Source organism: Ostrinia nubilalis, chromosome 8 (genome assembly GCF_963855985.1).
Source record: "Ostrinia nubilalis chromosome 8, ilOstNubi1.1, whole genome shotgun sequence".
Taxonomy (NCBI): domain Eukaryota; kingdom Metazoa; phylum Arthropoda; class Insecta; order Lepidoptera; family Crambidae; genus Ostrinia; species Ostrinia nubilalis.
The window spans coordinates 11,854,644-11,868,375 of record NC_087095.1 but is presented as its reverse complement, the minus strand read 5'-3'; the positions used below and the strand labels follow the sequence as shown (position 1 = coordinate 11,868,375).

Here is a 13,732-nt window from a genome sequence, read left to right as displayed (position 1 = left end):
TATTGGGTATAATTGACATTACCATCTTTTCTGCTGTCAGATAAAAAGCTTCAGCTTTTTTTTTCAGATACTAAAAGTAATCAGCGGAGACGTGATGAACGTTCAAATAGTAATGTACAACTTGGACCAGTACCCATCTGTGAGTGATGTGAACATATCGATAGACGCACAGATCAATTGTTTACGCATCATATTCCTCAACTGGTTCGTCAGTTCTATGCTGGTATGTACTATTTTATTTTTATATTCGATTATTATATGCAAGTATTCTACCACAATTTTATCTACGCTACTAATTGTTGCATAGTTGTCGTGTGTGACGATAATCTTGTGCGAAAACATCGTCTTAACGTCTGTATTGGCTGATGTCAGTGTTTTGTCTTGTTTTCGCATGTATGTGAATATGTTATGGTGACATGTTATTTTGTAAAATTCTACAAAAGCTGTTATTTCTTCCAGGAATTTCTAAACAACTTCCAAACGGCGCAACAAGCGATCATCGACGCGTCGTCTCAGGCGGCCGACGCGGCTCGCGCTAACGTCCAAAACGCTTATCAGAACTCCACCAAACTGGCATTGAAAGTCCGGTTGGCAGCGCCCATTATTATCGTCCCAGAGAACTCGCATAGCCTCAACGCTATGCTAGTGGATTTGGGTAGAATGAGCCTGAATAACAAGTTCGTCGACCTGCCTGTTGCTGTAAGTATGCATTAGTAGGAATAAGAGAGAAAATTAATGTTTTTAAGTGAAAATGTGTCTATAGAAATTTTAGAAAATATTATTTAGAAAATTTAATTACTTGAGCCTATAAGAATTGGTTAGTTAATCCCAACCGCGCTAGTTTTTCATATTAGTGTTCTGCAAAACTCATTCAGAATATTCCATTCGATACTCTCCGCTCTGTCTGTTTCAGTCATGTCATTTCATCGAAATCCTAAGCATACAGACGACAAGACCGTATTAAACAAAACTTGTATCTGTTGAATAATTTATTTTTATTTTGAAACGTCAGTTTCAGTTTGTTTTTTGACACATTTTGACTGTCTGCTTTCCCACAGGATGTCAGCAACAAAGTGACAGTAGACGAGCTGACCCTCGAGTTGGAAGACATGAAATTATCCTGCGTGCAACTCAACGAAGAATTAGCGATTCAGCAGGAGAGGAAACTCCTTCGGCCGACCAGTTTCAAGCTGTTTGTCAAGAGGAGTCTCTCCGCGTGGTACGAGACATTGCCTGATCTTGACATCTCGGGGCGTATGAAGACTATCGCTGTAAGTAGACTCCTATAGGACTTTTTTTATAGCTAATCAAACAAGAAAGGTTGATGCTACGACTCAAATCAAATACCACTACTTTTTCTCAGGACCAATTTCAAATTCTGAAACAAATTGTCATCTCCATATTAAATGATTAACTGAATGATGTTTTGATTTACGGTATGATAGGAAAAACTACAGTTCTACATTGTTATAGGACAAACAGGTTCTTTATTTCCTATTGGGTACAATATTGCTCAGATGACACATATTGGTTTTAATCTAAGTTGCAGGAGGATCATTACCTAGATTTCTATGGTATTTTTCTACCTAATTAATTTTGATTTATTATTTTCGATATTTCTAGATAACCGTAGGCCACAGCGACTACAAGAGTATAATGAAGATACTGAACCAGAATCTCCAAGAGGGCCAAACGAAATCAGAGGAGTCCAAACCCAAACAGGATGTGTCCAAAGTGGTCTCTAAGGCCACGGTTAAGAGCCAGACTAGCAAAGTGCAGACGAAGTCCACGGTTGCCGTGGTGACGTCCAAAGATGCGAAGAAACCAAGGACTACTATCAAGTTCTCGTTCACAATGGATAGCTTCGTTATTGACTTGATGAATACCATTAGCGTGAGTACGATTTCAATTCAATACTGATATAACTGTAATATTATTTCTTTACAGCAAAGTCTATTCCCTTTTTGTTAGATTATACAGAATTAATCGATTTGGAACTGATCTTAGATGTTGCCTGCATCAGGACCTGTGCTTTTTAAAACAAACGCGTAAAACTGAATTCAAACTCGAGTATAAGTTTAATTTGAATATTTAGTTTGACCAATCTCAAGTTTGAATATATGCATACTGTATCTTCGTTTTAGAACGGTCGTTTTCAAACATGTTGCCTTTTGTTATTACACGTTCACATAAGTTTTAACATATTTTAATTCTAACCCATAGTCCGAAGACGCCATGTTCTCGAAGGACATAGAACTGGCGAGGTTCTGCCTCGCGCTCCTGTCGGTCAAAGGAAGGATGTTCTCCGACAACTCCATGCACACATCTGTGTTGCTGGTTGACTGCACGCTCGACGACACTAGGCCGGGAAGAGGCGCTAAGATTACAAGGTAATGTAATACCTCAGCTGATCCGGGGAACGCGGGTTTGAATCCCGCCGCCGTTCGACTATTGTGATGAGCCCACTCGTGACACAAGCATATTTAGCTTAGTACGAGGTCCTAACGGGACTATTAGTAATTTGTGCAATACAAATTTCTAATATTATTCTTTTTTAAGAATTAAAAACTCTAAGCTGGTCGAAGTCAATCGAAGTAGTTAATAGGGTAGATACGCATGTCGCTTCGCTTCGAGCAACCTCTGTTTGTAAAAAAACTAACTTCGGTACTTCGTCGTAGATATTGATGTCATCTACGTCAATGAATTATGCGTTTTATGCCCACGATATTCAAACTTAATTTGCTTTACGCTAATATTTGTACTAGGTACTAATAGAGCAGTGCTCTGACAAAGAAAATACTTTCATTTATTAGGTATCTCGAGAGACGAAGGGAGAGGACTGAATCAAGATCCGAATACGCGATGGACGAAACTCGGGGCGCCATTATGGAAGCGCACGACAAGATACGCAGCATGATCGACATCACCTACACCATGAAGAACTCGGATACTTTTAGTGAGTGATTCAAAAATTACATCTTCAACTACAGACTACCTAACTTCCCGATTATTAAATTTAACAATTATACGCATGGTTCCGGCAGAATAGAATAGGACCACCCCCACTCTTTCGTGTCGTAATAAATATGCAAACATCAACCCTCCCTAATCCGTCTAGCCAGGGTGGCGAGTGTAGACCAAATCTTCTATTTGCCTCTTGTTAAATTAGAGAGGGCGTGCTCCTGCAATGATGATGATGATGCGTTGTGTTATGACTGTTATAAAAACGGTTTAGGTTTGAGTTTTCTGTTTTCAATTAAACATTTGACTCTCAAAAAAGATCTGTTTAAAACGTGCCACTTATAACCGGCTTTGATAAGAAATCATTCAATTTACAGTCGACATGAGAATCTTCAGTTTCAACCTGATCCTCGCGATGGACTTCCTCAACAAAATTATGGAGTTCCTGACAGTCGGATTGGCGGCCGACGCGCCCGCCGCTGGGAAGCCTAAGGAAGACCTGAAGGTGGTCAAGTCGGTCACTGACAAGTCTGGCGAAGGCATGTCTGTAAGTAAAGTTGCGCGGGAATAATTTTCTTTTGGCGCTCAGCATTATATTCGTGTGTGCGAGTATAAATAGCACTAAATATGTCAAAATGTAATTTAAGTGTCGCGTGAAGCAGATAAAAGTTGTTTTATAAGATTTTTTTAGTTGTTTTTAAGATAGGAGGTATTTCACTTTTACTGATAAAGTCTCTTATGAGTGTACACTTTTCTTGTGATATTTTTCGTCTACATACTTTTCCATACCATAAAATGGAGCAGCTAAATAGCTATGGTTCTCAAAACTATTCTATTCGCTATTATAAAAACCTTTCAGTACCTGAAACTTTTTTGGTAAATTTTAGTTTAGTAGTCATAGCAGGCCTGTTCATCTCCGCGAGTTTACATCGAAAACAAAACACGCACGATGGCCCACCTACAGGATACTATTCGACAAGGCCTCACATACGAGCGAACATTGACTCACGCACGCGTATTCTTGTGTATGATGGAAGAAAATAAAGAAAATGGTGTACTAAATACTGTGCAGTATTTAACTGCCTAATAATAATAAAAACACAGAATGTATTTTTAAGTTGCCTCAAGACACTGAGAGGTAAATAAGTAGTTAATATTATTCATGATATTTCATGCTAAATCATGTATTTCCTCCGTCATTTTTCGCAGTTTGACACCTCACGTCACTTCATTTTACCGAAGTCAGCCCTATAGCTTCGGCGCAGTGCCGATCACTGACGTTTGTCAACAAAATGGTGCTTGACTCTTGAGACAGGCTAAATTACACCATATTGTTAATGACATTGAGCATACATTTTTTTAAATACCTTCGCGAAGTAAAACTTCTGTACGTAGTACTTATTATTATTCTGTGGTCATAGATATAAACATTACCCATGGAGAGAGACTTCATACATATATTTATCTCTGTAAACAGAAAAAGAAATTGTCGGTGGTATCGGCGCCGTCATTGGAACAGCCGCAGAAGACGTCGATGATGACAGTCAACGTCAAGATAGAACAGCCGGACATCATTCTTGTTGAGTCGCTGGAGCAGAAGAAGTGCGACGCTCTTGTATTGAATGTAAGTTTTTATCATTTTCTGCTGTGAGAATTGTAAGTGATAAATTCCAATGAGATTGAATCGAATGTATTTAGATCAGTTGAGAAAGTGCCTCCAGGCAGAAACCTGAGCTAATAAGTCAGTTCTGTTAATTGTTAAATAATTAACCGGTTGCAATTTCAGCAGCGAAATTAATCGTACATACAAATGACTTCATGCTCAGATCATTAGCAACATGGTAGAATGAACGCAGAGATTTATTTATTTATTTATTTGGTTCACCAATACATTGTTACACTAATAAATTTTAGTTTATCAAATACAATTATTAGGACTAAGTGTACAACTATAAGTAGGTAAACACCACATGCATTTGTGATGATGATGATGATCCATCCGACCGATTTCGGCCATGGCGACCACTCCCGACTCCTAGCTGTCTTGGCGGTGCTGGTGTGCCCGAAGATGGCTTACGTAGCCGATCTTCGCGGAAAACCACCTCGCACATTGAGGGCATCTGAGCAGAGATTTGTATTGTTATAGTTTCGTTATCATGATTTCGTATGGTACCGGCGTCAATGCTAAAAAATTTAAACAACTTTAATAAACCGTCTTATTTCATATCAGATCCATTTTAATTGGCCCCCTATAAAATATCATATTATTCCCACACAGATGGAAGCCCGCTTCAAGTTGCGTACCACAGAAGAACGCATGGTAGCCGACGGCGGTATATCCGGGCTACAGATGGTAGTGCGAACACTCGGCGCTCCCGAGGGCAATGCACCTCGCTATCTCCTCGCGCCAGCTAACCTCTCGCTGGCGCTATCACAGCCGCCTGGTAGCGGCATGCACGCGGATATATCCGTGTCTGACATCAAGCTTACTGTGTCGCCTGGTGAGTAGACTAGCTATTAGATAAGCTTCAAGTTGCATACCATAGAGGAGTGCATGGTAGCCGACGAGTTACAGATGGTGGTTCGAACCCTCGGCTCTCCCGAAGGCTACATAAACATAAGTCGTCTGATGACAGTATAGCTAGGACGCAAAAACAAAATCAACTTTGCGGTTGGAAGTTACTGAATCCCATATTCCCCAACTGCAAATGCAAGTTTGTGATTGATGGCTATTGGCTACTAATGAACGATCTAATACCGATACTATTTGGCTACTAGACTGTCAAGTTGGTGCTTAGTTTATCACTAGCCATTTTTCCACTTGCTTGCGTTCTAAAAGACTAAAACACAATTTATTTTCACAATCCAGACATAATAGCGCTCCTCAACCGCGTGCTAGCAACGATAACAAGCAGCGACGAGAATGAAACTGAACAGGAACAGAAGGCGATATACTACAAGGACCTGTGGAACATGCAGCCCTTCAGAGCCAACTCGTATTGGTTCCTCAAGACTGGTGAGTATCAATGTTGTCATTATTAAAGCCCCAATACAGTACTCGAGAATTTGATCGACGTTAATTTGAATACAAAAGCACGGTAATACTATCATACAGTATTGTAACTTCATATAAACGAACGAAACGCAAGCTTTCCTTCGAAATTTAAATCTCGGTATGCGCTCGACATGCAAAAGTCGGGGGTGTCGCATATGTGACATAGTAATAAACGGACAATGTGTTGTTTTTTAAACAGTAAGCGCTCTTTTTTAATAAAAATAATTACAAGTACCTATTTATACAGGGTGTTAGGTAAATGGGTTTATAAGCCGACACTAAATGGGTTTATAATCAAGCATTTTGTACGCCTCAGTCGAGGCGCATACACGCTAATTTACGGTCGCAAATTTATAAAATTTGTTACTAAATCTTAACACAAATATATTTTTTTAATTAAACCTACTAATCACAAAACAACATTCCTTTTTATCCTATTTCATTCACAAAGTATTGTTTGTTAAAATAAAATAAAAAATTACAATCACAAAATACATTTACAAAATTTGATAAAAATTCTAAGTAGGCAGATGTAATGAAAATAGGGTCTGCAGGTGGGCAGCCCTATCGCATGTTGTCATACGGTGACGTTCCGCGCGGCTGTTGACATTTATTTAAAAAATATGGCCGGAATACTTTATAGATAGATAGTATTACCGTGACAATAGTGTCGATTTTCACTTGATATGCATAAAACAATATCGTGCAACCTAGCGAGTGGTGGATTAGGGCCTTTTATTCTTGCAAATGTTCTCGAGGGCTTCGTCGAAACGTCAAGACGAGTAGTAAATGGTTTAGATGTACTTTTTATGAACTGTCAAAACCCGACGTCCCAAAGATTTTGTATGGCAAAGAGGATTATGAATTCACCAGTTTGCGAACTATTTATTGATTTAAAAGCTACTTAAAATCGACTTAAACCGCAAATTAAAAACTAACTTGATTTCAGACCTCGATTGAATTAGTCGTGTTTTGTTTAATTATGTCAATGAACTGTGCAATTAATTAAACATTTGCCTTTTTTTACAAGACGAGGCTGAAGAAGCGATCAACCTCGAAGCAGCATCAACAGACAACTCTGAAGAGCCGGCAGTGCCAACCGGCGAGATATGCCTTCTGTCCAGTCCGTCCATCGTGGTGTCGTTAGAAATGGACATCGGTACCGAGACCATTCCTGTCCTAGTCATGCAGGCGTCGCTCACTGGACAACTCAAGGATTGGAGCTCTGATGTAAGTGGAACCTTAGATGTGATATATCGGTGAAGAAACCATAGGTTGAAAATAGCAGAAAACGACTGAAGCTACGTAGTAACAGTTCTCACTGGGTTTCGATAGGCTTCCTTTTATATGTGTCCTGTCTATTGCTGAGGATCATCTTCACCTCTTGCGGTCTATAACCGTCACTACTTGGCACAAGGCTGCTCAACCTTTTGAAGAGTCGGGCCAAACGGTGGATTCAGTTGTTAACGACGGGCCACTTACATTTCCTATTTCAGTTACTCTCAGAACTTACTCTCTCCGCGGGCCTGAGAGTAACTGAAGGGGTTGAGCAGCCTTGACCTAGCAGAACTTTTAGAAATTTTTAGGGTTCAATAATAAGTCTCAAAATGTCAGCCGGTCTTGTGGCCTTCTTAATGGCTTTTGATCTAGCCAAATACGAGTAGCTTCACCTAAAATATGACCTCGGATTCTTCTGATTAAATTCGTGGAAAGTTCCAAGACACTTAGCTATCCCCCGGGACTAGTCAACCTTTACTGGTTGTTTTTCATTGGAAACCAAACTAAATCCTGTCTATACAGGTGGGATTTGTCCGGTAAAACATGCTTCCATTAGTATGTAAACGAGAATGTTTATCTTGTTGTGTCCAGTTCTACATGGAATCCACGTGGGCGATGCAAGTTTCGTACTACAACATAGGGCGCGCGGTGTGGGAGCCGCTGATTGAGCCAGTGGAGGTGTTGAAAGACTACCAGTACAAGCACGTGCCTTGGGAACTGAAGATGGAGGTACGTTTAGTAGCTTATATGTCACCGCAGAAATACATGAATGGTTTTGGGACTTTTGGAGTCGATTTTTCAAGTGAAAAAGTATGTTTAGAAAAACTTCTGATTTATGCTGCAGACTCTAAGGCGGTTATCACACTGCGCCGTGATTGATTTTCATATAAAAAATTACGCGCGCGGACGCGTTGTCAGAGTGAAGTGCCGCGCGTGTTTTCTATACAAACTGAGGTACTTGCATACAATTATTAAATCTGTCGCCCCGCGCTCCGCGGCGGAGCGCGGCGCAGTGTCATAACCGCCTAACGATTCTGACGAATGTTACGACGATGTGACTTGTGTTATCTAAAAGCAGTGATAATTTATGAGTTAAGGTTTGTGCACATTGCGACGTAGCGTATGGGCGTGACCCGTACGTACATTAATTAACGTACATTTTATATTTCTCATTAGACCACTACGTTGATAAAACCTTGAAAAAAGCTTGATATACTAGTACATTTATGTACCTGCGTACTTCTACTTCATGGGTTTATGTAACATTTGCAGGATAGAAAAGTTTTTTACCATATTTTTTACAACCACGATGTTGGCTTTTAAATCCCAAGTTACTTTAACAGGTAGTGATGCGCACCCAAGAGAACGTGGTATCGATTGACACTACGGACGAGGCGGCCAATATCCAGGCTGTCGCGTTACGCCAAGCCAACAAGACCATCACTATATCCAGCAGCGAACCGCTCGAGATAACCATCACTAGGAGCGGGATGGAGGTAATTTACATATCGTTTTAGCGCTCACCAGTTAGCGCCACTGTAGAGTAAGGTCCTGTCACTTGCTAAAGCCTGGTCCGTGAGCACGTAGAATTTTGTCCAATGACCCCAAGCTACCCATCCTTATCGCTCGCGCGTAATTATGTTGCTGTCGCGCTCGCACACTCACTGCAGGCGCCCGTCGCACAGTCGCGACAGCAATATAATTACGCGCGAGCGATAAGGATGGGTAGCTTGGGGTCATTGGACAAAATTCTACGTGCTCACGGACCAGGCTTTAGTAGCGAAGACAGTGGCGCCAACTTGTGAGCGCTAAAGTGGTAGGAGGACTATCGCATTTGCACTCATCAAGATGGCGCCACTGTAGAGTAAGGTCCTGTCAATCGCCAGGGGTGCCAACTGTTAAGTATAAAAACGATAGCCCTCATTATCCTATTGCAGTAATATTTTGTCTTTGTTTTGTTTATTATTTTACTATAAATTGTGTTCTGCACTCACTGAGTACACAGTTCTTTGACGCGGAAGCTATTGGCTTGCATCTCACCCGATGAAAAGTGATCATGCCGAAGCTGAAAGTGACGATTCCGATTGAAGGGAATCGTCAACCACAGAGAACCTGGCTATCTTCCTCTAAATACGATTAAAATTAATTTATTCTCATTAAGATACTGAAGTATGGTAAAAGTAATGTTTCAAAGTAAACATATTAGCTTTGGATCATTAAGATTGAAATAACATTATACATTTTGTTTCGCAGGTGCTGACACAGTTAGGAAACTCATTCTCGGCCGCTATAGCCGAAACTGACACAGCCTCGGTGTCTAAATCGAAAGTCGACGTATGTATAACATGATTCTATTTTCCATATATTGATTTTTAGTATTAATAAACTGAACTTCACATTTGATTAATTTTTAGGGTTCCCACTCTAAATATTTCGGAGCTCCGTACGTTCTACACAACTGCACGGGACTTACTGCCAAGCTGATGCTGCAAGACAACCATGATTTCTCCGTGTTCCTCACAGATGAATACGTTGCTTCAGACTACAGGTATACAGCGTATCTGTTAAAAGCTTGTTAATTCAATAAGAATATAACAATTGAATTTTGAAAATGTCATAATTATGTTTAATTTTACAGGGAAGTGGTATTAGAACCAAACGCATGCGTGCCACTGCAGTTGAAACATGGCGGACTCAATTTGATGAAACTAAACGAACCTCCACCGCCGCTTAAATTAAATGTTAAGGTAAGCAACATCTCATTTTTCTGTTAACTAATATGTTTAGTGACAATTATTATTGTCTTTTTGTTAGTGTCTTTTTCCTGTGATGCGAATTTCTGAACGCGTGCGCATCTGGTACTCATTATTTCATACATGTTTTTTCGTGCCGCGTGCGTTGCACACTTGCTGAAATTTGCGTCACAAAACGAAACTCATCAGCATATGAGGAACTATTCTTATTTATATGATGATGATTTTCTATTTTACGCAGATCGTAGAAATGAACGAAGAAGTCCAAATTCCTGTGGAGCGAGCGGACAAGCGATACTTCACGCTCGGCCGTAAGCCGGGAGGCACTTTGGAGAAGAACGTGCCACACGTAGCGGCGATTGAACCGCGCGGACTCATCTCTGACATCGTCATGCAGGAAGCGGCTTTGCACATTTATTTGAGGAGTGTTGTTCAGGTTGGTATTTTTAAATTTTTTTACAGACTGCCAGGTTAAATACACTCGGCATCAAATAAATCGCACCTCCCGCGACAAGCACTTATCAAACGTATGCATCCCCACTTCCCACCAAAGTTGGTACCATTTGAAAGCCTAGTTCTAAACTTCATTTCATTAAAGGAAAGGTTTTTACCCCAAAAATGTGTCTTTACAAGGATCCAGAGTCACTTCTTCAAAAAATAGGTAGTTACGCTATAGCCATTTTTTATGACTATAAAACAGTTAAATTGGGATTAATCGCTATCCATCTGTTAAAGAGGACACGTGAGATCTTTATTTGGTTTTATAACCATAAAAATTGGTCTAATTGATCCCAGAGGTGAGCCCAAAGTGAGGTCTATTTTCAAGTCACATTTATGGTATATGTTAATCATTTATTTAGAAATGAAATGTATTTTTCTTTAAGGATATTTATTGGGCTTTCAAATAACACCAATATTGTTGGGGTACCATAATTGTGTCAGAAGAAAATCTTTAAAGTTCGCATCGCGGAAGGTGCGGTTTATTTGATGTTGAGTGTAGTTTCTCTACAGACTTGCGTTGTAAAAAACTAGTTAATAAGAGAAAAAAAAAATGAAGTCATGCTCTTAGATTGAGGAATGTGATTCTGTGATGTAAAAAATATTAAAAACCCACAAAAATAAAAATGGCGTTGCGTGGTGCGGAACAAAGGATCTAATTATTTTTTTTACATTTTGCATGGTGTATGTCGCGTTAGGACGGCGCACAGCGAGGGTCACTGCATAGTCAGTGACGTTCAGCGTTCAGTTCTTTAAAAAAATATGTGGTGTCAACTCTTTACCAAAGAAAGAAAATTTTATATTTATTTATACTATTTTATACCACGTTGACAGGTGACAAACACACTAGCAGTGAACGTGTCTGTATACTACATGACACTAAGCGGCAACGAGGTCCGCCTATTGGGAGATGTAAAGCCTGGCGGGATTCTACGCATGCCTTTACAGGCCGTGCACACGCCTACTGCCGAGATATTCTTTTCTGTAGAAGGTAAGATGATGTCCCAAAATTTAGCAAACGACTAAAATCCGGATCAAGATATTTGGCAGATGAGCTATTGTAACACCGCCAATCTTTCTCTCTTTCGTATGGAGACTACGTCGTAGTTGAATTAGTTTTAGTTTGCTAGCACGCTCGATGGACCAGGGATCAAGATTTGTGGTCCTCTTTGGGGGGTATACGCCCTTCTGACAAATTGAAATGAAAATTATGATTTATGGTATTTTTTGTGTACTCTAAGAACTTTCTCTCCTCTCTCTTTTATCTCATCACCCTTTCTTTCTCTACTGTCTTTTTTGATAATAATGGTATGGCTTCTTTTAGGTTTCACGGTCTCGGTGTCTCCGTTTATATGGCGTGAACTGCAGCAAGAAGTAAAAATATCGAAATTGTTGCAATGCGATTCGAAAGACAAGAACAGTGGCGAAAAGTTTTACTTGAAGGTAACTTACAATCCTGTAACCTCAAATAGATATTTTCCAGTTTTGATATACAATTTATGATTGATTTTACCAGGCTATAGGAACAATGGAGCAAGTATTCTACGAGCACACAAACAGGCATACGTTCGCGTCTTCGTGCTACGATATCGTTCTGAAGCCAGCCGTGAAACTTCAGAACTGTTTGCCAGTGGACATCGTGGTATCCCAACTGGGATTGAAACGGACTCAGATATTTAAGCCGGGAGAAATGTTCCACTTGTCGCATCTGGCGCCTAATCGGGCTTCTGTTGTGCTTATGGTAAGATTACAAACTAATAATAACTGTGATTTTTACAGCACTTATTTTCCAGCCTAATAGAATATCAGACTTTTTGTTATTATTATTGTGCAATAACGTGTCTGTTTAGATTATTTGTTTTATTCTTTTCTAGCTTAGTGACATCAATACTACGTATACTAGAGTCACCGTCAAATAGTTCGTGCCACCCAAAGTAACCAATAACTTCGCAACAAGTCTTTATTATAATTGAAAAGGTGGTGTTATCAACTTTTTGGCCACTATTTGACGCTGACTGTACGTAAAAATGCGAATACGTAAAGATATTACGAGTAAAAGAAAGTAACAATTTAATGTATTTATTTATTGTTCAACATTGCAGATCCAAAACTACCTGGACAAATGTTGGGTGTGCACAAAGAATCTACCCGAATTGGAAACAGAGCTGTCAGTTTGGACTTTCGACTCCCACGACAGTCCGTCCTTGATGACGTTAGACCTCGGAATGCATAGTGTGGACATGGAAGGCACGCAAGTGTTGTCCCTTTACTGTCCCTTCTGGATGCTGAATAAGACTGGCTTCACGCTACACTATAGGGTAAGTCCGCACTATGAAAAAAAAATACATTAAGTAAGTTTATGTAGGTGTAGAACCATGACTGAAGAAATTCTGATACTGTCTTGGAAGATTGCAAAACAATAGGTAAAATGACTCGACAGAAAAATAGAATTACTTAATTCTAAAGTAGAAGCTACGACCCATTAAATATTGTAGATGCTAACAATATCTGTATTTTTCAATAACATTTTCGATTGCGTAGATAAAAGTACTTTGTGACAAAAAAAGTATCCAATTGGCCATAAAACATTCCATGATTACAGAAATCAAAGAAACCAGAAAAAGACTCCGGAACTCCCAGCAAGGTATTTTGAGATGATCTAAGCAACATGGCATTGATTTAATAGATTTTTCACCATTTTTGCTGCCTTAAAATTTTAATTGCCTATTTAGATTGCCGATAACATTTTACACTGTCGGTGTTGGCAGTGTGCGGTGTGCCTATTGGAACATTGGTGCAAATATTTGAGGTTCCCTAAACTTGAACTGTTTGCACAAGTCTTCTGTATTGACACCAGCGCTGTTTCAGCCTTATACAATTGTTGAGTTTAATATTATGCTTTACAAAATTTTTAACCAGCTTCATCTCAAAGTAATAGTTTAGGATTTTTTGGTTTCGACTAAATTGTATGATATTCGTGTATTTGTTATTCACTAGCATGCTCAGTGGGGTCATGATATTATCCACTCCCTTTACGTGTATGAAATCGTTCGGTGTACGATCTATGGTTGTTTCGTTATCTAACATATTTCTAGGGCTTTAACGTTCAATGTCGATTACAGATAAAACATTCACGTTGCGGTAAATTTATTCGACGTCATACGTCTTGTTTGCCGGTGAGTGCAAC

At 39.6% G+C, this 13,732-nt stretch overlaps 1 protein-coding gene across 5 annotated transcripts in view; it reads left to right on the top strand.

Moving 5' to 3' along the window:
* The window catches only part of LOC135073937 (intermembrane lipid transfer protein Vps13), a 40,954-nt gene that overhangs the window by 7,824 nt on the left and 19,398 nt on the right, over nucleotides 1-13,732 (top strand). For 3 of the 5 annotated variants that reach the window (XM_063968194.1, XM_063968191.1, XM_063968192.1), the window contains exons 13-34: nucleotides 68-223; nucleotides 460-699; nucleotides 1,059-1,271; nucleotides 1,624-1,893; nucleotides 2,224-2,390; nucleotides 2,814-2,956; nucleotides 3,339-3,508; nucleotides 4,439-4,585; nucleotides 5,240-5,462; nucleotides 5,831-5,977; nucleotides 7,047-7,246; nucleotides 7,886-8,023; nucleotides 8,638-8,790; nucleotides 9,548-9,628; nucleotides 9,709-9,842; nucleotides 9,933-10,041; nucleotides 10,289-10,483; nucleotides 11,380-11,536; nucleotides 11,870-11,988; nucleotides 12,062-12,286; nucleotides 12,648-12,863; nucleotides 13,668-13,721. In XM_063968194.1, the coding sequence (XP_063824264.1) occupies nucleotides 68-223; nucleotides 460-699; nucleotides 1,059-1,271; nucleotides 1,624-1,893; nucleotides 2,224-2,390; nucleotides 2,814-2,956; nucleotides 3,339-3,508; nucleotides 4,439-4,585; nucleotides 5,240-5,462; nucleotides 5,831-5,977; nucleotides 7,047-7,246; nucleotides 7,886-8,023; nucleotides 8,638-8,790; nucleotides 9,548-9,628; nucleotides 9,709-9,842; nucleotides 9,933-10,041; nucleotides 10,289-10,483; nucleotides 11,380-11,536; nucleotides 11,870-11,988; nucleotides 12,062-12,286; nucleotides 12,648-12,863; nucleotides 13,668-13,721 (3,657 nt within the window). Of the gene's footprint in view, nucleotides 1-67; nucleotides 224-459; nucleotides 700-1,058; nucleotides 1,272-1,623; nucleotides 1,894-2,223; nucleotides 2,391-2,813; nucleotides 2,957-3,338; nucleotides 3,509-4,438; nucleotides 4,586-5,239; nucleotides 5,463-5,830; nucleotides 5,978-7,046; nucleotides 7,247-7,885; nucleotides 8,024-8,637; nucleotides 8,791-9,547; nucleotides 9,629-9,708; nucleotides 9,843-9,932; nucleotides 10,042-10,288; nucleotides 10,484-11,379; nucleotides 11,537-11,869; nucleotides 11,989-12,061; nucleotides 12,287-12,647; nucleotides 12,864-13,147; nucleotides 13,190-13,667; nucleotides 13,722-13,732 lie in introns of all 5 variants that reach the window. The other 2 variants (XM_063968193.1, XM_063968195.1) reach the window with 2 other exon arrangements.